Source organism: Mya arenaria, chromosome 4 (assembly GCF_026914265.1).
Source record: "Mya arenaria isolate MELC-2E11 chromosome 4, ASM2691426v1".
NCBI classification, from domain to species: Eukaryota; Metazoa; Mollusca; class Bivalvia; order Myida; family Myidae; genus Mya; species Mya arenaria.
Window position 1 is genome coordinate 76753537 of NC_069125.1, and position 23197 is coordinate 76776733.

The 23197-nt window shown below is 34.1% G+C and overlaps 1 protein-coding gene across 3 annotated transcripts; it reads left to right on the forward strand.

Moving 5' to 3' along the window:
• The first annotated feature begins 1307 nt into the window (after positions 1-1307).
• Positions 1308-23111, forward strand: LOC128232086 (uncharacterized). Of its 3 annotated transcripts, none has more exons than XM_052945438.1 (6): positions 1308-1408; positions 16932-17035; positions 17253-17330; positions 17642-17791; positions 19907-19996; positions 22779-23111. In XM_052945438.1, the coding sequence occupies exons 2-6, from the start codon at positions 16932-16934 to the stop codon at positions 22936-22938; spliced, it is 582 nt and encodes a 193-aa protein (XP_052801398.1). In that variant the 5' UTR covers positions 1308-1408; the 3' UTR covers positions 22939-23111. The 3 variants fall into 3 exon arrangements, with proteins under 3 accessions (XP_052801398.1, XP_052801396.1, XP_052801397.1); XM_052945436.1 differs by having other exon boundaries at positions 1397-1534; positions 22779-23109; XM_052945437.1 differs by lacking the exon at positions 1308-1408 and adding an exon at positions 16644-16686.
• Positions 23112-23197: the final 86 nt, after the last annotated feature.

Genomic DNA, 23197 nt, shown 5'->3' on the forward strand with positions numbered 1-23197 from the left:
TCTTTGTTTTGGCGGCCATTTTGGATACCATGATGGCTTAATTATGATATGAAATATTTTAGAATGGATCGGTTTGCAATAAAAATACATAATGGTATAATTTCGAACAGGAATTAATGCATTTATACACAATTACTAGTCAATTGTTGATTTTGGTAAAATTTGGCGGCCATCTTGGACGCCATCTTGAATATCTCGATTTCCCTAAGGGTGGTGTGAGGCCATCAAACGGATTCCTTAACTAGGGGGTCTAAACTACTTAAAAATTCAAAAACATTTTCTATACACTCCGATGCAAGGTTCAGCCAAAATATCCCATTTGGCTACCGGACTATACAGGATTTACATGCACTTTTGTGATCTTTGAAGATTTAATCGAGACCCAGCCTGATTATATTACTATTGTGTATTTTGTGATATTTCCCGTTTTCGCGGACCGAACCGAACCTTTCGCACCGCGTATACATTGCACGAATCTGAGCACTGAACAGCCAGCTTAAAAGTCAATCAAATATCGCTCTTCAAACCGCAATTTTCCAAATGGAATACAACATGTACATGTTATGTCTTTTAAAAACGCTTTCGCTAACATAAAAACGATAACTATCTAACGTACAAGTTGCCTATGGCTCAAAGATGCTCTCTGAATCCCAAATAAGATGTACCACAAGTAATTCAGTTGTTTTCATTTACCGAAAAGAATGAATAAATATCGAAAACAAGGGTTCTTTTGAAGAATACCGTGTTTAATTTGAAATAAATGTGCAGAAAACGGTATTTCTACCTTTTGAGACGATGGCACGATCGGTGCGTTTTCAGCTATTAAATACACGGTTACAATCTTGTTATCAGTAATAAAATTCTCCATAAATGCATCATTTAGTATATAGATAAAGGTTTATCACTCAAAATGTATGTTTGTTATACATGTGAATGTATTTACTTTAAATACGAATGTCACTTTAATTTTATTCATTTTTGTTCAATGGATAGTCGATACAAATGCATTTCTGTAACATGAAGGTATAACTATATTTTCCTTAACCGAAATTCCAACATGTTTTGATTAGTTCCTTAGCAAATGCTTTGACACTATAACGGCATTAGATTTTCCATTGCGACATGAAGGCACTGCATCCTAAGGTGCGGCCTCTGTGATCTGTTAACTCCGTATGACCCCTACCATTCATCAAATATACATTTTATTTCCCGTATTGGGTGGCATGAAATTTGCAAATATTTGTCTTTTGACTCTAACGTGCAGATGTCTATTGGATTAACTATACCGCGACTTGAAATCAGAGCTTCTTGATTTTCTCGTAACAGCGCATGCCCGTGAGAGGGACAATTTAGCACTTTTTTCCCGGCTTCAACTACTCGTATATATACGGGATATCTGCTCATAAAGGTAGCGTTTAAAGAAATCTTTTCAAACATTCCATAAACAACTGACATGACTTTCATTTTGTGACATACAGTTTGAATTTTCTGTGGACAATTTATTCTTTGGGAATCATTCTATTTTACTTCAGAGGTAAGTTTATTAAAATTTAAGTATTTAATGCATTTCCCTTCAAACAGAACAGTGTTCTGTATTAAAACATGTTTGTATTATATTGTTTGTTGTTGTTGTTTTTTTTTATTTCAAAACGGAACATTTTGGAAATGATTATTTGCTAACATTGTCTTTTAATACTTATATTTTATAAACTAAAATAATTGCTACTTTTGCTCAGAGAGTAGAAATCGATAGAGATCGCCAATAGCATGATAAGCTTCAAAAAGAGTGTCTGAATGCAGCCAAAAGTTGGCAATGACGAGAGGTGCATAGAACAAAAAAAATATATTTATTTTTTTAGATAATCGTTACTTTTTCTTCGTTTTTTAAAAGGGAAATGTAAACAACAAAACATATGAATTACAACAAATAATAATTCTAAATAAATAAAAACTAAATACTACACATTTATGTCAAAATGTCGAATAAAGGTTTCAATAATACACAGTGCACACGCAGGTTTTGTAACAATTCTAACAACATTGGTCAGGGATCTAGCTAACAGTATCTGTAAGTACAGCGGTTAACGTGTGTAAGGAATTTTTATTTATATTCATGTTCAATGTAAAATCATTTACTTACTGAGGCAAACAAACATTAGTTTGTTTATATCAAAATAGGAAAGGTCGGTCGGCTCACAAGATATTTTACAAAACGTAAATTGTTTGTGTAACATTGTTTGATTCAATAAAGTCAATAAAACAGTTCAACACATTCAAAACAATCCGCACTATAATCTGAATTGTTATGATTTTAATTATATCACAATTTACATTATATAATTTATAAGAATTCAAAGCCATGATCCTTATTTGTTATAGATGGTAAACATGCTATGGAGTTGTTGAAAGTATCAAAATACAAAGTGGACTAGGTTCTCAATATCGTATCAGGACCATTATACATGTCATGTTAAAATATAAACACGATTGTTAAATAGTTCAATATCTATCTTTTCTTGTCCGTATGAAAATATTCTTTAAATTAATACATTTTGATGTCTTTAAACGTGGTGTTTCAAATATTCCTTCTTTTCTTCATAAACAATATAAGACTTAAAACGATAATGGAATTCATGGCCTTATTTGTCTCTGCAAATTGTAAAATCTCTCATTAATTTGCGTCTGATTCCCGTTGCCAGTCTCAACTGGGAGCGATGGTTTCTGGTTCAAAATTTCAAGTAATGTAAGTATTCAGTCTGTAAGTTTAAGATATGACTCAATTCTGCATTTCGTTTTAAATATTCTGTAAAACGTTGTGTAACTAGATGCTTTATTCATTGATAATAAGATCTTTTTAGTTTTAACCTATGCATAACTGTTATTTTAGGCATTTTGGTTATATAGTTTAAACAACACTTTGATATTGATAAAAAAGGGTGTCCACTGGCAAGAAACAAATAGGATCGGACGGAATTCCGTGTCGGTCGGGAAACCGTAAAACAAACGCCTAATGTAGTAAAAGTGTATCATAATGTATTTTCCGTTTATGCATCCAGTGTTAACAAACTGCTTCCAAGACGTTTGTCCAAACCAAGATACAGCTACTTTCCATTAACACAATTTTCTTGTCTCACATACAAGAACACAATTCAATACCATTTTGATAAAATTTCTATTTCGCCAGCCTTAAACGCTATAAACGCTTTAAACATAACGGTCATATATGAGGAAGATGATATAATTCCATGTTATTTTTTCTTAAGTTCAACAACAGGGATCAATATACGTAAATCAACGTTTAATCCAACGTTTAATCCCCCAAGTATTTTAATATGACAACATTCTAAGTCAAGTAGATTGTATGGTATCATACATTTAATACGTAGATAGCTAATGTAGTGTCGCTTGACCTAGGCTAGACTATATGGCATACACCAGGACTCGGTGGGGATGACATAAACGAATACATTTTCATTTAATTTTGAGTTACAAAGTTTTACGAGGGAAAAAAAACACTTTTTTCTACATGGTTAAGAAAATAAGGAGTTAGGCTATTTTACGACGGAACATTTTATCAAAGATTTGTTGAAATTCACTGCACTTAAACAGAAAAGTCTTTTCATTAGATGAATTTGTTTTTTCGTGCCATTTTTTTCCAAAGACCCCGTATATTTTCAAATATTTTGAAAAAAAAAAGATACTTAAATACACGCATTCCTGGTTACCGAAAAGCAAATCCCCGCTGTTGATTTCATATTGTCAAAAAAGCCACAATATATTGACAATTGTTACTGTCATTGATTTGCCCCTGCCCCCATCCTTATCTTATAGAATGCTTCATTTTTTAATGCAAATATTTTTTTAACTAAATTCCATTAAAATATTCGTACCTTAAACTTGCAAAGCTCTCAAAACACCTACACGTGTTATTATCAGTACTCTTGCCAATTTTGAGAACTTTTAGTTTTACTTAATGTTAATGAAAAGTCACATAAAATCACAGGCTGTCACTTAACGTGCAAACCTCAGTATATATTAAATGGACATGCATCTAAGACATATGGTATGAGAGGAAAGATGTTAATCCATATGCTGCATTTTTTTGTAAAACATGTTATTCATTTCAAGTGTTTTTCAGTTTTTCATCTCTCCCGTATTTTGTGATTTTTTGGATAATAGATGGACCTAATCTTTAGCAAATAAGAATGTTTCCCAACCATTAGCTAGTAGCTTGATGCTGATAAATCGGCAAGGGATTTCATGATTTAGTTTCTAATCACTTTTGACATCAATCTAATACATACGGAAATACCATGTATAAAGTTATAAACAGACTAACTTACATAACATGTAGATGCTAGTTGGACCACCAGGAACGCTTATATATAAACACTATGTTGTATAAAAATATGTTCTATATAACAGAATATCATGGCGACATGAAACGAATCTCATTCTCCGAAATACATCTGTCATAATTCAAATGTATCGTCATGGCGACTCTTAAAAGTCGATCACCAACTGAAAAACATGATTTTGCGATGAAATGATCAGAAAATAATTGCACACGTTACATTTAATCATATATTGACCACTTTGATAGTTTGACCACAATATGGTGCTGTGCTGATATCGCCGTATAAGATACTGCGCTGTGTTCAAAGGTTAAATTCCTACGAGAGTTTGGAAATACAAAGCTTATGCATTTATTATGATATCTATATATCTATATAACTGTTTGCTAATTAACAGAATCCTGAAAGCTGCGCTGATCTTGAACGTTAATATCCATAAAGATCCCCAAATAAACAATGACAAAAACATAATAGTTTCGACAGATTTAGGATTGCAATTTGCATATTCAAGTGAAATATTATAATTAATTAATTGAATCTTGCTCGTATTTAACGAACATTTAGCATTTAACGAGCACAGAGAACATTTAACGAGCATTGATCATTTAACGAGAACTGTGAGCATTTAATGAACACTGTGCGCATTAAACGAACACAATGATCATTTAACGAAAACTTTGAGCATTTAACGAACACTATTTGCATTTAACGAACCCTTAAATTAAGCATTACAAAAACACTAAGCATCTATCGAACATCGCAACAACACGAGCATAAACTCAACACTGTGATCATTTTACGGACAATGTGAGCATTTAACGAAGAACTTGAGCATTTAACGAACACTTTGAGCGCTTATTGAGCACTTGGAGCATATACCGGACTCTGTGAGCATTTAACGAACACTGTGAGCAATTACCGAACACTATGAAAATTTGACGAACACTATGAGCATTTGACGAACACTATGAGCATTTAACGAACCTTAAAATAAAGCATATAACGATCACTTTGAGCATTTAACGATCTCTTAAATAATCATTGTACATGTGAGTTTTTTCATCAAATCTATTTCGATTCGGCTAAATATACTCGTTATCAAACACTACCAGGTCAGGCAAATATTTTTAAACTGTAAACTGATAAACGGAACTTGTGTTAGATCTATTTGATAAAAAAGTTAAGACTATCTTATTTTATGGCTGTGAGGTTTGGGGATTTTACCCTGGTAGCAATATAGAACGAATACATACAATGATTTGTAAGAAATTATTAGAGGTTAAAACCTTGACACAAAATGATTTCTGACATGGTGAACTAGGAAAAATAGATTTGTATTCTAATCGATTGACATATATTTTAAAATATTAGTTCAACATTGTAGTGAAAGAAAGTGTTCAAAGAATATGTATAAAACTATGTTAAATGAAATTGAAAATAACCCAAGAAAAAATAACTGTACAGTAAATGTTAAAATATGTTATGTAATTAAGGATTTCATGAGTCTGGATTGCCTAAGGGGTGGGCAAACCAAACACATTTATCGGTGTTTTTTAGCGTTGAGTTAAGGATATTTTTACCCAAAACTGGTACAGAATATTTGAGAACTCAACCGTTATGTGTCGTTATAAAAAAATTGGCAAAAACTGAGTTACAGGCATATTTGAAGAATGTTAACATTAAGTAATATAAGGTAGCATTAACCAAACGACCGGCTCTCCCTTGAGTGCGGAAGATGCACAAATATTCAAAGAGAAGATCGCTAATGTAGAGCTGATGCAATAAGTTTGAAGATGAGTCCAATCTGTTATTTGAATGTTTCTTTTGCATATAACACACGATGATGTAAATGTGTTAAGAAATACTTTAGGGAGAGACCAAGCATGTTTAAAGCAGTTTGATTTTTTTAGCTTTATATATATTTAATGCATTTGAAATAAGGAAAACATGTTCAAGTATAAATATCTTCCATAAAAATTGGAACCCAAAACAACACTAAAGCCGACATAGCTATACCAAATAGGCTCTTTTAATTTTTCATTTTCGCATTTTTATATCGGAGGAGAGAATGTGACAAGTCATTAAGGTTAGGCACGTATGTGATGCTAGTAAGATAGTTTATAAGTGGTATTTAAAAAAAATAGATATCACATTTATTTTATGGCTTTGTTATTGTATTATAATGACGGATCATTCATAATATGTTTATCAAATACTACAGGTACAATTTTTAATAATATAATACAAATATACTTGTTTATATTTTAATAAAATAAAGTTATTATGATACGTTTATCAAATTTTATAGATTCTGTTATTACTTTAATACATGTTCGATATAGGTAAGACATTTTATTCTATGAATTTGATCACAGGTTTGATCATGTTGGCCTTTTTCAAATATATATTGTGTGCAATATTTCCATGAATTAACTATCTTCTTCTATGTACTACATTGTTTATTATTATGCTTACACGTTGGCATTGGTCATTATCAATACTTATGTGTTGATAACGATGTACTTTTTACGAGTCGAAATAATCTGTTAGTCAATTGTTTTATTCCTTGTGAATGTATACTTTATACGCACGCTTGATATACATATGTTACTGCATGCAGACTTATGGCTCCTATTGCTGAGGAAGCGAGAATCATTATTATCTCAAGGTATTTTATTCAATTAGTTTATCAAAATATTATTTATAATGGAGAATCTTTTGTTTATAGTCATCGTTATCTTCAGAATATTAAATTGTTGCCCTTGCGATGCATACAATGACAAAGATTTTGAATGATATTGTGCCTTCCTGCTATGGCAAGAAAGACATATAAACCTAATGGTAAGAAGATAATGATAATACTAACGGCAACAATATAATATTGCACTTTTCGTAAGCCAATAACTATATTTGTGTTGTCGTGTTTTCTTCTTTAAAATGCCCTCTGAACAAAAGGGAATCAAAAAGTAACGCATTCATAGGCACCTGATTGACGAATTGACTACATGTGTGATTTAAAAGATATTGTGACGAGTTGTATGAAGATTTTAATTCATTTAAACGATCTATTTGTAGTAATCTGGTATTTTAAAGCATGAACCATAGCATTTTCCTGGCTAATCAATCGCAGTTTCAAACGAGCACCAAAACGTCATTAAATCGCGTCTTTTCTTCCTGTCCTAGGGAACCGTTTCCTTTAGATCAATTGATAAATGAACATTCAGTAAGCTTATTAACTGAAATTAATCACTAATATCTTGTCAATAAACCGCGTATAAATAAGATAACGGCTATTGTTGGAGGCGAGGAGTCTCGCTGTTTTGTTATGTTGGTCGATGTTTGAAATTTCATCTAGTTTGTAACAATGAGAGGATGTTCAATTCCGTTATATTTACGTACTTGGCAAAATTTGACGTAGTCTCCTGTTAGGCTAACTATTGAAAATGCATACATTTTAAAAGGGTAACCTTTACGAAAACAGCCAATTCAGAGGAAAACTATAGAAGGAAGAATTGTGCTTCTATAATGCCTCTTTTCTCTGATATGTTCCTTTTGTCAGTCATTTCTTCTATATAAAGTTTATGTTCTTTATTAGCTATAAAACAAATGTCAATCACTGACAATTAAGTAAACTTGTATCTTTTCAACATAATATGTTCGACAGATCGTTTTATTATACATGTATCTCACTTCTATAGAACCACGAGTAAAATCTCAAGGGCAATATTTTCGACTATCACCCCGCCACTTCCGCCCTTCCGCCCTTCCGCCCTTCTGTATTACTTTTATGCTCTGGCTTCATGAAAATTTTTGTTCGGTATAATAAAAAACATCTTCACTGCCTTGAAGGTGAGAGTGCACGCCGGGTAATCATTGAAGTGGATAGTGTCAACCATTGGAAAATACTGTCGGTATGTACCTCAGGTTGACAGTATGCATTGCCACCCTCAAGGCAGTCAATATTTAAATAATATGTACCTTTCAATTTAAGAGAATAGCAATAATTTATTGCAAGTTATGGTATGTTATATGTTGTCGGTAGTGCACGAATGTTTTGTACTTGTCGACATTTATGTATGATATTCGACCATATGTGCCTATGATCTTCTGGTAAATAAATGTTCTGTTCTGTTCTTTAATAAACTTTGTATGCCCTTTTTATTCTCACCAAACATGTTAGCATGCATTGCTGTGGATCTTAAAATTAATGTGTAGTTGCAAAGAACGAAGCATTATATCCGTTGAACTTATTCCGGTATACATTGTATTAAACACTTTGTGATGAGCTACTTGTACTCTTTTACAGCATGCGAAGGATTAGTAGTAGGAGATCCAGTATGCTATAGCAAATTGAAAGAATACGTTTAGATGATTGTTGAATATTAGTTTGATATCCAGATTATATTATTATTGTGTATTTTGTAAGATTTCTTTCTTTTTTGCATCCTGAACATTCTCATTGGGAATATACGTATAAATGAAACTGAGCACTGGATGAAGTCAACTCAATTAAAGGCCAACAAATTCTTTCATTTTAATTCTCAATTTTCCAAATGAAATTCACGTTTGTTGCTTATAGTGCTTTTTTTGCTATCGTTAAAACGATAAGTACCTTATGCACAAGCTTGATTTAATGTAGGATAATTTTTATCAACGTTGTTTTTTTAATGTAAACAAAAGCATTTACAACATGAAGGTATAATTATATTATTCTTAACCGAATGTCCTTCATCCTTAGCAATTACCTTGCCTCGGAATTACTTTTCAACAAGTGCGCACTGCCTTTTAGAGCCGTTAACTCCGTTTAACCCTAAACACTCATCAAATATACATATTATTTCTCGTATTTGGGGCATGAATTTTGCAAATATTAGTCTTTTGACGAGTGGTGCAACCGTATATTGGTTTAACTGTCCAGAAACTTGAAACGAGGTTCTAGGTTTTCACGAAACAGCGCATGCGCGAGAGAGTGACTATTTAGAAACAGTTCGATTTAACAGCAGTTTTTCCGTTCATAAATTTCTATTTCTGAAATGCTAATTCCATAACTATAGATACATAGACAGAATTTAGGATATATTTCAAGCAATTGCGACACAAACTACATATGGTAAGGACCCCCATAAGATGTCTTGTTGTCTATGTATATGTACTAATAAATCACATAGGTTCGCAATGCCTCGTGGAAACAACACAGGGGGGAGCAGAACACCGATTCGTTAACTATAGATGAGATTTAGAGCATTGCAAAAGCTGTAGCCCGTTTCCAAAATGGGCAATATACCCGACGTGAAAACATCCGGATTCACGATTCAAGTCTAGCGACACTCTTTTCACAACAATTATTTCGCTTCCCAGGGACATGGTTCAGTTAAAAGCGACAGGACAAGAGGTTGACAAAAAAAGATGATGGCACCGCCCCATGCCAGTTTTTGTTAGGAATGACATTAGAATATGACACAGGGTTGGTGGTAAATCCAACAGAAATGGTAAATCCAGGCAGGTTTTTGTGAGATTTGTATCAAGGCAGAAGGTGTTCCTTATTTTCATGCATAGGAAGAATCATGCCTGCTTGAATATTTACAATTTCATTAAACAGATGACCTTAATAAGCCCTAAATGAAAATGAAAGCACTGTTGAAGGAAACAACTGGCGTGACAATTGTTTACTCGCGAGATTGTAACTTGGTCTGTCACAGGGACGGGGAAACGTGTGCGGTGACGACGCCAGACGGCTTACATGCGGTTGGCATTAAAGTAAGACTGAAGAGGCTTGGTTTGGAAGCTCTTGAGCAGGAATATGAGGACGTCCTGGTTTAGAAGCTCTGGAGCAGGAAGAGGAGTATGTCCTGGTTTGGAGGCTCTGGAGTAGGTGGGGGGGGGGGGGAGGGGACACCTTGGCAGACCGGAAATGTATTCCTTATACTAACTCTATACTCTTTTAGTCTGTATAACATTTGATGAGTGCTCTCAACTTTCTGCCACGAATTCCACATTCATGTAGTTTAACAAACAGGGCTGGGTGCAATACACGATAAAGAATATTCTTAACACCATTGGTTGTTTTGAGTTTTGGATAATGCAGAATATACCTAATTTAATCAGATAAGAACAAAGTGAAATCAGCATTGAATGATCAGTATATTCAAATTTGAAGTATTAATGTGTATGAATCTTCAAAGTGTTCGAATAACATACTTTATTAGAATTGAAATTGGAAAAAATGTATTTATAATGTTTTCCAAACCACTTGGCTTTTGCTCTTAGTAAGTTCAGGTGACTGAATTCTAATTTGCCTATGCAATAGAAAATGGTCGTTATCATGATGTTGTAAGAGAGCATAGACTGTGTACATTGTGTTGTAGTCAAGAATTAGATGATGAGTATCACTACCTTTTTAAGTGCAGTCACATTATAAATGAAAGATGTAAATCAAAAAGTTATCGTTTTGCAAACATTTCGAACTTAAAAAAAATAATGTGTAGTACTGATAAAAGTGTTTTATTGAAGTTTTCTTTGTGTTTATTTTAAACTCATAATGCTAAAAGTTAATGTTAATTGAGTCATCTTGATTTTTTTAAATCTCAATATTGTTTAAGCTGTATGTGTATTTGTCATCTCTTTCTTTAGTAAGCTGTTTATAGTTTGCATTTGTTATTGCTGTTATTTGTTGCACTTTATGTTTCATGTTTTTCTTTATTTTCTTTGTATGTATGTTTGAAATGCCGTTTGATTCCTCGCATGCCCATGTGTGCCAGGTGTATGAATAAAAACCTGAAAACTTGAAACTTTTTCCATAATGAACTTGTAGTATATTTACGATTTTCTACTTTTAAAGGTGGAGTTTAATCAGTTAGTATGTTACTTACTAAGTGGAATTCGCAAACAATAACTTAGTAGATATCCTGTTAGCGACTGAATCTTGAATGCATTGATAGGAAAGTTGTTATACGAATCTTATCTAGTTAATCAGTTATTAGGTTACTTATTAAATGGAATTCGCTAACCATAACTAGTTAACCTGTTAATGTTGTACAGCTAAAAAAGGTAACAGATGGCAGTTCTGTTCACTTTCAAGCCAGTTTTTAGTCTTAAGTAATTTATCTTTAATACCGAAAAGGTTTCGCGAATATTGACTAAATTACTAGATAATAATCGCGAAAATAAAGTGGTTAACACGAAACAATTCGAAACAATTCGCGAAAGTTAACAGGTTATCTTACGGCAGTTATATGCCACCATACATTTAAAACATCTTAAGTATGTCCTGAAAACAGTTTATACATGCTTGATTGGCAATTTTGTAAATAATTTCAAACAAAAAAAGGAGTGGAGGCTACGTATATGACCAAAATTTGGGCGTTTTTTTACCAAATCGGGGGCGTTTTTACTATTGTTTCCAAGTGGTGGTCATTTTACCCAAACGAGTGAAGGCTAAAATGGGGCCCTTTTGACCAGCTTCTACGAAAAGATGTTGAAGATTAATTCCAAACAGCTTAATACTACATCTTCATTTGAAAACGAATTTTAAAGACTAACAATTCCATTTCCATCGTTTAATGATTAGCTATCAGGCCAAATAGCGGTCGACTTCTGCTCCTTGACGGGATGCCACAGTTCAATTACACACGTTAATTTTAATTATTTGTATATAAACTAATGCATGACATAGTGATGACAGCAATCATACGAACGATATATGTGTTTGTATAGAAATGCTTACAATCAAACAATCACATCAATAGACCTGTATTAGAGCGTGCTTATTCTCCAGATAAATATACTATTATTTTTTTGGCTGCTTTGCAAACATTCATTTCTAAAAAAAAGTATATAAAGTAATAAATGTTCAATTTATGCTTAATGAAAAAATATTGGACTTCATTCCTTTTACTTCAATTTACAATGGAACGAAACGAACTTTGATATTGTCCGCATGCTATATGGTTCTTCTCAGCTTCATTTAGTAACGGATGGTAATGCACTTCGAGACAGTTTCCATATTTATATATTTATTTTAATTTGATTCTCTAGAGCTCATACATAACTATACCTATAGTTAGGATAGAAAGTTTGGTACGCAACCCCAGGGTGTAAACATATTTACATGCCGCTGGGAAAAGCAGTATTTTAACTCTATTGAGGAGATATCAAATATACATTACCTTAAAAGTAGAATTTCGAGTTGTTTCATTTATAACAGTTGGCACAAGTATGACCAATACTGGCGAGCTGCCGGATTCAAACGTCACATGACCAGATAAGGGGAGTCAAACAGGTTTTATTGGTCCATTTTAACGTCAACGCTATCAATATGCTTTCAAAAGTAGCGATGTTTTCCCCACTTTGAAAAATAAAATCTTCTGTTAACATAGACATTCGGCGATGTAAATCAGGCTGAAAAAAGGAATATTTGGTCATGTTCAATAATCTTTTGTATTAATTAATGCGTTCGTTATGTTTTAAATAATTGCCATTTTAAAATTATACGAAATTCGACTTCTTTTACATTGCTTGCAAGACATTTTCTATCCCAGTGCGGTATTGCATGGTATGCGCCACTGGAGATTAGGATCTGCAAACAGATTGCATGATGTAGCTCTGATAGATTCACATAACCACAACCATCATTCGTTCATTGACTGAAAACATGAATAAATCAATGTCAACGACATCTTGAAACATGAATAAAACTCATTTAAGTCATAACACATTATAATATAAGCTATTTTGACGTATCAAATAGTCAATATATAATTACACTTGTATAACTTATATTTAATATATAGTGAACACTTTGATTGTCGCCGATGCAGCTGTGTTGCTGTGTTGCTGTTGTCGTGGAAAAAATAAGCACTGTGTTTGAAAATTAAATCTCCACAGAGTGTCTGGGATTACAAAGCTCGTACATTTTTAATTAACAGAACAGAGAATCTTTTTCGATACAAGCACATGCAGCATCTTCTGTATTGCTATCTTTACAGCTGCTTCGCTAATTAATAAAGGTTTGTCATGTCAAGAAACGAAAGAGAATCCTGAAAGCTGCGCTGAGCTTGAACGTTGTATTTCCATAAAGACCTCCTCCTCCTAAGTTAACAATTACCTGTACATCTATGTTTCAGTAAGGATTCCTGATTGCAATTTGCATGTTTGCATGTTTAGGCAAAATATCACATTTAATTAATGAAATATATGTATGTTTATATACCTGCAGATATTCAACGAGCATACTTGGAACATCGACAAACCATCGGATCTATAATAATAATAATAATAATAATAATAATAATAATAATAACTTTATTTAAAGAAGGTAACACATTAAGACATAGGCATCATATTATAAACAAACATAACACACGACTTATTTACAATGTGGCCTTCTGAAAGAAACATACACACGCACACACACACACACACACACACACATAAATGCTTAGAATGAAAACGCAATCAATAAATCTATCTTATTTCAAAAGGGTATGTATTAAAACATAAAGAAACATGAATATAATACATTAATTATAACATCAATACCGAACAATATATCAATTTGTACCTAAAGGTTAACAAATCGTATCATTAAAATTTATTAACTGAGTAACTTTAGGACAGTCACACATGTATTTAACACCTTACTCGAGATATATATAATGTAAAAACAATAGTCATGGAATTATGCGTACAATTCTTACAACGGTTTTTGCAATTGATGATGTAAAAAGAACTTCTTGCAGCAGGCTTTAAATGACTTTTCCGTGTTCGATTTACGTATTCGTTCTGGTAAAGAGTTCCAAACTGTCCCACTGTAGCATGCAAACGAGTGTTTCTTGTATTGAGTTTTATGTCGAATGTGGGCAATGTCTTGTCGCGTAGAAGATCGCAATCCATATCTTGTATTGTTTGATAACTTTATAATGTCTCGTATATAACTCGGTGTAAGATTGTTAATAGATTTATATAGACTAGTGTGGTCAACTCGTATGTGTTCGAATGTTTACCCTTCATATGTGGTGAAATATTTCAGACGGTGGCATAAAAACCAACACATCGTGATATTGTTTTTGTTATTTCTTGACTTTGCTATACATATATTTTCATTTCAAAATGTGTTAAAGTAGTCTTGGTGACAGGAATTCATTAACAGAACAACGGTTTTAGGTTGCAAAAATGTTTAATATTTCCATGGAGACATTTCAATTATGCGCTACTTCCTAAAAAAAATCCTTACTTCAGTTTGTTGATAAAACTAAAATGAACAGTTTGTCTCTGAACACAAGTTAAATAAAATGTAACTTTTCAATACGGGGCTGACGAGTTTAATATATTTGCCATTTAAAAGCTATATTATTGATGGCTTTTGTAATGATTCATTAAAACAACTTCTTTGTAGTAACCTGGTATTTTGTGTTGTACGAAGCATAGCATTTTCCTGGCTAATCAATCGCAGTTTCAAACGAGCATCCAAACGTCATTAAATCGCGTCTTGTCTTCCTGTCCTAGGGAACCGGTTCCTTTAGATCAATTGATAAATTAACGTTTGGTAAGCTTATTAACTGAAATTAATCGGTAATATCTTGTCAATAAACCCCGTATAAATAAGATAATGACTATTGTTGGAGGCGAGGAGTCTCGGGCCGTTGTCAAGTTTGCCAATGTTTGAAATTTCATCTAGTTTGTGACAATGAGAGGATGTTCAATTTCGTTATATTAACATAGACTCGCCTGTAAGGTTATCGATTGTAAACACCTACCTTTAAATCGAAGCTATGCCTTAGTACATATTTGTTTGAAACAGCATACGGTACCCTTCAGAGTTTACCCGAATTGGAAAAAAACTATAGAACTATGGTTCTAGTATGTCCATATTCTCTGAGTATAACATTCAAAAGTCATTGCTACAATGTTCTATATGGATGCATTAAAAATTGACGATAGCAAAACATATACACATCCCGCGACAAGCAAGTAAACGATAACGGTTATGGTAAGCCATCCATCATAAGGATGCAAAGATGTGTGAGTGCATTTTAAATATTAACATGGATAACATTTCTATGTAGAATTGATATTAATTTACCATTCTTTTATTTTTGCATTGATAATATTTTTGAATAAAACCGCCATGACGCTACTATTGCGATATGATATATTGAAGGGAGGAAATACAACAGTTTTACTATGCTAATATAGCATTTAATCAATTTGTTTCTTAAAAAATATAATGTCTATATGAAAAAGCTCTCGGTGAAAACTTCACTTTTTGTAACTTAAAGATGGAGCTTTATCAGAAGCATTTTTAATGCTGTATTTATGGTAGCTTGGTTACTATAAAAAAGTTTTGAGGCACTAGGCACTACTTCTATTGAGGTAACGTTGATGACAGCGTTCCGTGCTGAAGTCGTGTGGCACTTTTGTTAGACAGATCGTTGGTTTTTCAGGCAACGTTAATGGTAACATTGCGTAGTGAAGTCTTGTGGCACTATTGTTGGACAGATCGTAGGTTCTATTCAGGTTACGTTGTTGACAACGTTCTGTGTGTAGTTCACTTTTACTGTAAAATCGCAGTCACTATGTTATGGCATACGTCGCATAAACAATAAAGTTTGGAAAATATATACTCACTACTTTTAATCAGCTTTATAGTCGAGATGTAAGCTGTCTACTGGTCTAGCATCTGCTTTCATCTACCGATTCATCTGATAGAAAAATAAAGGCTGACTGCGAATGACCAAAATAATGTGCAACAGAATCGGATCCAATTGGACAACATATGTTTTCGACCACAAAGTACAACACACTACATTTGCTGCAAACCGTTACACTATTGTGTTTTTATTATAAAAATGCCTTTTGCAATAGCTGTATTTTGTTCTTATGTACATATTCTTGTGCATATAATTTGGTTGGCATTTGTATAAAACTACACCACACGCAGAGGCAAAATATGTTCTCTACAAACAATTTCTATGTATGTTAAACTGCTTTTGCAAAACGTTTACGTTTTTATGTTGGCGGAATATCTTGACATATCTCAGCCACCCTCTGTACACGACCAAAAGCTGCGATCCAATTAGATACATAAATGAGACACCGCGGTGACCTTTGCTTGCAGGCAAATTTACGTGACCGAGCAACTTTTAATAACAAAAGTATTTATTTATACTCTTGCATGCAATCGTTCTTTTGCGTGACTCCCTTTGTAATGTTCACTAATGAATATTACCCATAAAGTGATTCATTCATTCCGATATAAACAGCTCATTGTGACAAACGTTCGTGCGATATACTATACATATAAGATACAGGGCTTAGAGAAATAGAAGCAAAAGTATGTGTTAAAATCAAATCACATTTATTATACTGGATATTCTCTAAAAGTCAACTCCACACATGTTTGATTAATTGAAGGGAGAGAAAGGCAGGTGTGTTGGGTGTATGGGGAATCATGTAAATAACCACAATTGCCACTGTAGGAACATCATTGTGCTTCTATATTAAAAATGGGACCAGTAATTGGCAAACCCCTACATGAAAATGAAAAGTTGTATTACATATGTTTATCATATACTGCAGATGCGTTTAACGTGTGTACAGTTCCGCGGAGTGATGCTGCTCGTCTACACGGTATATCTGACCCCAACCTCGGCCGACCTTGGGTCCCAAGACATCGACCCACTGTGAGTATCTCACCGTTATTTGTTTTTAGAACAGCATGTGTGTCACCATTTTTAGAGACAGACTAAAATTCTCGCTTAAACCTTCACCGACTCGCATTACGAGGCTGCCTCCCGTAACTAATTCGGTCTGGTTTTGTTTGTTAACATGGTTAGATTGGAGCTGTATCGTGACATAATGCTACAGCAGGTCCAGTGAATGATTTCCATCTTGTTTCAGAATGCTCGAGTCACACAGCAGCCTTTCTCCTCTCAGAAACACTCTCTCCTCTCTAAACGACTATCTCGTGGAATACCAGTGAGTAGCCTCGTATAAATACATCATGTGTTGGAACTCTACAGTACTAACGCGGACTACCCGAGTTTGTATTCCGAAAATGCTCAAGTTTATTTGAAAGAATCGTAATATTATTTCACTTCCTTTGTACTTAAAAGAAACCGAAGAAGTAAGCGTAAGTTTTACAGTTCATAAATATACAGTGTTTATTTCTTGTAATGGATTTATAAAGTTGTCATTTTGTGGTACGTGTATAATGTTGATTTTATGTGAATAATTACAATGACCTTAAATATCCCACGTAACCTACATTCTGGTCCGTTACCGTGTAGGAAGCGGTCGTGCCAATTCGGTTTGAACAGCCACCACTGCGCACTGTCGGCCCTTGACGACATGAAGGGGGCGAGCGAGTGGCTCAGCAGCGCTCACAGCCCCGGCAAGCGCTCACAGGAACCCACAGACACACAGGACAAGTTTAATTGGTCAGTAAATACACATCTTGGTCTTGGTTGTACTAGAGTCAATATGGGAGTGATCTTTGATATACTTTTTACAAGAAGTGAGTTTGTGTAGCGACATGCAAGGTAGTTGTAGTTTGATTGTTTAAGTATTTTGACATTTTATAATATTAACTTTGTTTTCATACGAACAAGATTAAATGTTATTTAAGTATGTGATACACTTAAGTATTTGATCAGATCAGCCATCAGTAAGTTGTGTTTAAAAAAAATCAGTACCATACTTTGTGTGAAAGCTATTTCTATTTTTTTTATCAACATCGACGAGTCATTCAACGGCTGTTAGAGAATTGCGGGAAATAAAATAAACATTTGATTAACGACCATGGATATTCAAACGCTTTACAATAAGATCCTTTTCGCTTTTAGGAAATAATACGCTGGTAGATTTTTCTATATTCTGAGGCAAGCGACCATTTTAATTGGCGCGTCTGTCAGAACTAAGAACCGTCTCGATCCACTTAAGATAAAATTTCATAAGTCATAAAGGCGGTAGGAGATGTGACGTGCGCCTATTTTCCTGTCAGACGTGAGAGTGAGGCCCTACGACCGTGGCCGGTTGGACGGCTTCCCGTCAGCTCACATCCAGAAGCGTGGACCGAGCGATGGGCACCGGCCACCGTAAATCTCATGGAAATGCCAGCGCGCCATTAACACCGGTAGAAACTAATGTACCAATGTGTCGCAGGCCATTGCGACGTTTGTGGATAAATTGTGATTAACTAGAGCTATATTGGTAGTTGAACTGGTCATGTTAGCTTTGAGCAAAGGGCAATACAATACACTTTCTTTTAAAGACGCTGATTATTGTCTCAAAATAACATGATTCTTTTGTATCAAATCTTAATAATGGAGCTGACACATGCAGAAAGTGTTGTCTGAGACAATGTCATGTGAATATAAATCGCATTGTCGACGGTTGTCGGCGAGATCGGCAGCGATGGAGTAATGCAATTGTTTAAGTTTTTGGACATTTCAAGATACTAATGACAAAGTAGTATGTTTCCAATTGAGCGCAGATAACCCAGAGGCCTGTTTCATTGGAGATCTAAGTAGGAATTGAAGTAACCCCAGTGAAATATGTAGCCTGTGGACGATGGTTTGACAAACGGTGCAATATTATATCGTTGATAAATGTTATCTATTTTATATATTTATTCAATGCGACAAAATATTAATACTGCTAAGCAAGACAGCTACTGGTATCATATTTTCACGTATTTCGGTTTGACGCCAAGTACCAATCGGGCTTGACGCTGCTTAACTTTGGTGATCGGACGAGAGCGGTGTTTTAACGCTATATGGCCGTAGACTTTCATCATTTTAACCGGTGGTCACCCATCCAAGTATCAACCGGGCTCGACGTTGCTCAACTTTGGTGATCGGACTAAACCCGTGTTTTCACCGTGATATTGATGCAAACTATTGAACAATTATCTTTAAAAGATAGAATAAAAAATATTAATAACTACTGAATGATTATTATGTAACAAAAAATAAATGTTTCGTTTTTGATAAAAAAAAATGGTTTAACATAATTATTTAGAGGATTGGATTAATACGTTAAAAATACTGAAAGAATATTTAGCCGACTTCAATAAAAATTGTTGATGCAGAAGTATTTATTTATAAAAAAAATATTTGGGGATTGGATGAATTTTAAGTTTTATACGATTGGATGGTATATTTTTTTAATATTCTAATATTATGGGGTTGTGTTCTGTTGTTCCGGGTAGAAATAAAATAGGCATGGATTTGTGTGGTAATAGTGATATTTGCGAAAAACGCGCAATATAATGAACCGGTAATATAGACAAAATGAAGTGTCTATTTTGGAAGATCAAAGATCAGCAATATAATTAAAATAAATACCTGTTTTAGTGTCGTCTTCCGGTCAAATATGTTCTGCACAACCGACATAACTTATAGTACAATATGGGTGTTTTGACTGAAATGTAAAAATAATGGGCTAATGTACTGATTTAAAATATAAAGGTTTGTCCAGGTGAAGTGAACAAGGCCGCAGGTATGAAGAATCCGAGTCAGGAAAACATATCTCTAGAAGGCTTTATGTTCCAGGTTGCTAGATGATGTAGTGAACAAGCGGGCACATCTGGCCACGCTGCAGGCGCTGCTGGACACGGCCGAGGAACAGATGAACGCCAAACGGTACGTACCTTCCACTGTCCGCGATGAGCCACAGCCGGGATCCAGACGCTGGTTTGGCTTGTATATATTAAAGTAGACAACCCACAATGGCCGAAATCCCTTGGGAGACAATATTCTATATTGGGAAAGACACAATCTGAAATCTCCAGGCGATTTTTCTGTGGATATAATTGAGTTTAAATTGAACAAAAGTTGAGCGCTCTTTTTGATAAAAACTAAGGAATACGCTACCAGCATGGTTACAGCTAGGCACACGTCTGTTCTTGTAAAGGACATTTTCAGTTAGATCCATTGTGTATGAACATTTGGGACTTGAAGATAGATATAAGTGTGACATTGCACCGCGTGTTCGTCTACACTCGTACATATAAGTAGTAGGCTTTGCCTGTTAAATCTTGTTTGATGTACGGAGTTATTTTGAGTTATTTGTCGAACTGCTAATTGAAATTGTTACACATCGTAACGATCTTATTTGATTATATGTACTTTTTTCTAAAATAAACAGCAGTGTATGTAAATGAAGCAAGCTTGACTCTCCACATGACACATTCAAGTTAATGCATGCCTTTGAAAATGAGATTGTCATCTTGTAAAAAAATAAGTAAAGGTATGCAAAAATATTGTTTATATTTCAAGTATATTTAAAAACATACCGTAACTCATTCTAATACATGGCTTTGAAATATTGTTATCAAAAATAGGTTCTCACTTCAACTCTGTTTAATTCTAGCAATAGTATAGAATAATACTATACATGCTTACTGCAAAAACTTCTGAATTATAAAATAAAGTATAAAAAGAAGGAAAACGCCTATGTTAATTTCGCAGCAGTTGTCGAGATTTAGCAAGCATAACACAATTCCTATGATGGTTTAAACTCAGTTCATACTGAAATTAATCATCTTGGCGAAATACATAGATTTTAATCTTCCGCACCGTAATTGTATAAGGGGAACATGCCAACTTTGAAAAATTAGTCTAACATGATATTTGAAAATCACTTATCCGGTTTGTATTGTTTCTAATTTACTAGTTTAAATCTTTGTTTTATGTAAATAAATACAATTAAGTGACTTAATTGATAACTTAGTACTCTCGATTTTCTTAAATTGCTTGATGGCTGGGAATCGTGATCCAGGAGTAATGGATTTCCAGGAGCAGACGACATTTTCTTTGGATAAAAACTACAGACACAGACGCGTTTAACATTCAATTTTCTGTCATAGATCACCAAGTCCAATGTCATATAATGAATCTTACATTAAGTTATCGTCCAGGACAGCAAAACACGTAACATTGCAATGAAAACAGGCGTGTTTTGTTGACTGTACGTTTGGTGGGCAAAACTGTCTATATATCCGGTCTCCTCTAAAATTCAACCCCAATTGGAGCGCGTTTCCCATTTTGTTTCTACTGAGAATATAATTGCCTACGTTCGTAATTAGTCGGCGCCCAGAAGGGCGCCGACTATATTTGATATTACTTTAGAAATATTCCAACTTAGGGACTAGTTCATAAATTGCAGTACAATGCTTTCAATAGTTTCCTCTTTGCATGATAAAATATGAAGTTTAGTTTGTTTTATAAAACTTTACACTTTAATTGATAATGAAACCTTAAATAATAATAGCCCTGCTTATCATTATGAAATTTTTATTTTAAATACCAACTCAATCATAACAACTCGGCCATCTCCGAGATAGATACTGGCCGAGGTGTTCCGATTGATATCAAATAGATGAAGGTTACACGCTACTATTAAAATATCCTTTATGTTTGTAAACCTCCTACGCAGTAATCTCCCTTGGTGACAGCAAAAATGCCGAGTTTTGAAAAATTAACCTTGAGCTTAATTGTTTGTTTTGAAAATGTCATTCGAAAGAATGAAATCCAGATATTCCCCTTTGATGCATAGTATTTTTATCCCCGTTCCATATACTCAACATGCCGGTACAAATAAAAGGTGAATTTCATGCTATTGAAATCTATGTATTAGACCATTGCCTTTTTTTTAATCCGAAGAAACGAATGTATATTTTTGTTATAATTTAGTTTAAACCAAAGGATTAGCTTGGGGGAAAAACCAGAATATCTACAATTCCGGGCTTAAACTATTGTAACAATATTATTAACCATAATGTCATTCGAGCATATGTACACCCAACATAAAACAAAATATTATCATTGAAATAATAACCATTTTTGGTTATCTGCATGCACGTTTTTCTTTTAATTTCATAGCGCCGACTTGATGCTATGCATCAACTTTTTTCTTGTTCTAATTGTAATGAGATTTTTTTTTCTAGTATAGCTTAAAGTTTTGCTGTCGATTTTTTTTCCCTTTAAATCTTAATTGATCAGTATCAGTAACAGGAAATAAAGTTGGTTTTTGGTCGTGTATTATTTATTTTATTTGAAAGCTGCACACTCACAAATAGACAGTTTTGACCCTTTTGCCTTAGAATCAGCTCATTATGGCACCAGTCTCTTCATTTCACTCATATAAGATAACTTGCAATATAACATATCTCAATTGTTTGGTAAACTGCCGAAAATTTCATTTTATGTTAATTAGGCCCTTAGTCATAAAACATCAATTTTCAAAGGTAAATATGAAAAGTGCGATATGCCCAATTGTCAGCATTCTTTTATCACTGATTTCCAGACATTTATGCAAAACTCGGCCCATTCCAAGACAAAAAAGTAATAAATATTGTGAAAACGGTCAATCTGTGATAGTGCAGCTTTAAGAATAACTCAATTTGTCAAATCGTGTTTGCAGGAAACGAACGTGTCGGTTTAACCTGGGCGGGCGGTGCGCCACCGAGCTGGCATCGGCCATCGCGGATCAGTATTACTATCTGAACGGCCCCTCAAGTCCTGGCCGCCGTCGCCGAAGGTCTGCTTCCGGCCGCCATATACAACCCATCAACAACAACTGAGCGCCCGTGAGCCGTTCTTGTGTCAGAGTGGTTCTGTGTATGACATTTCTGTTGAATGTTAAGAACTTTTGCCAAATTACGTTCTTTTTGGATCGAATTTTGACACCTTTCAAAGATCATTTGGTCGAAGTGAAAAATAAATCTAACAAAAGGTAAATGTATTCATGTCATTGTGTATTTTAGGGAAAGAATCGAATGAAATAAAAGTAAACAAAACACGATCGTGGTACGGCTGTGTCTTCGAGTTCGTTTTCAAGTT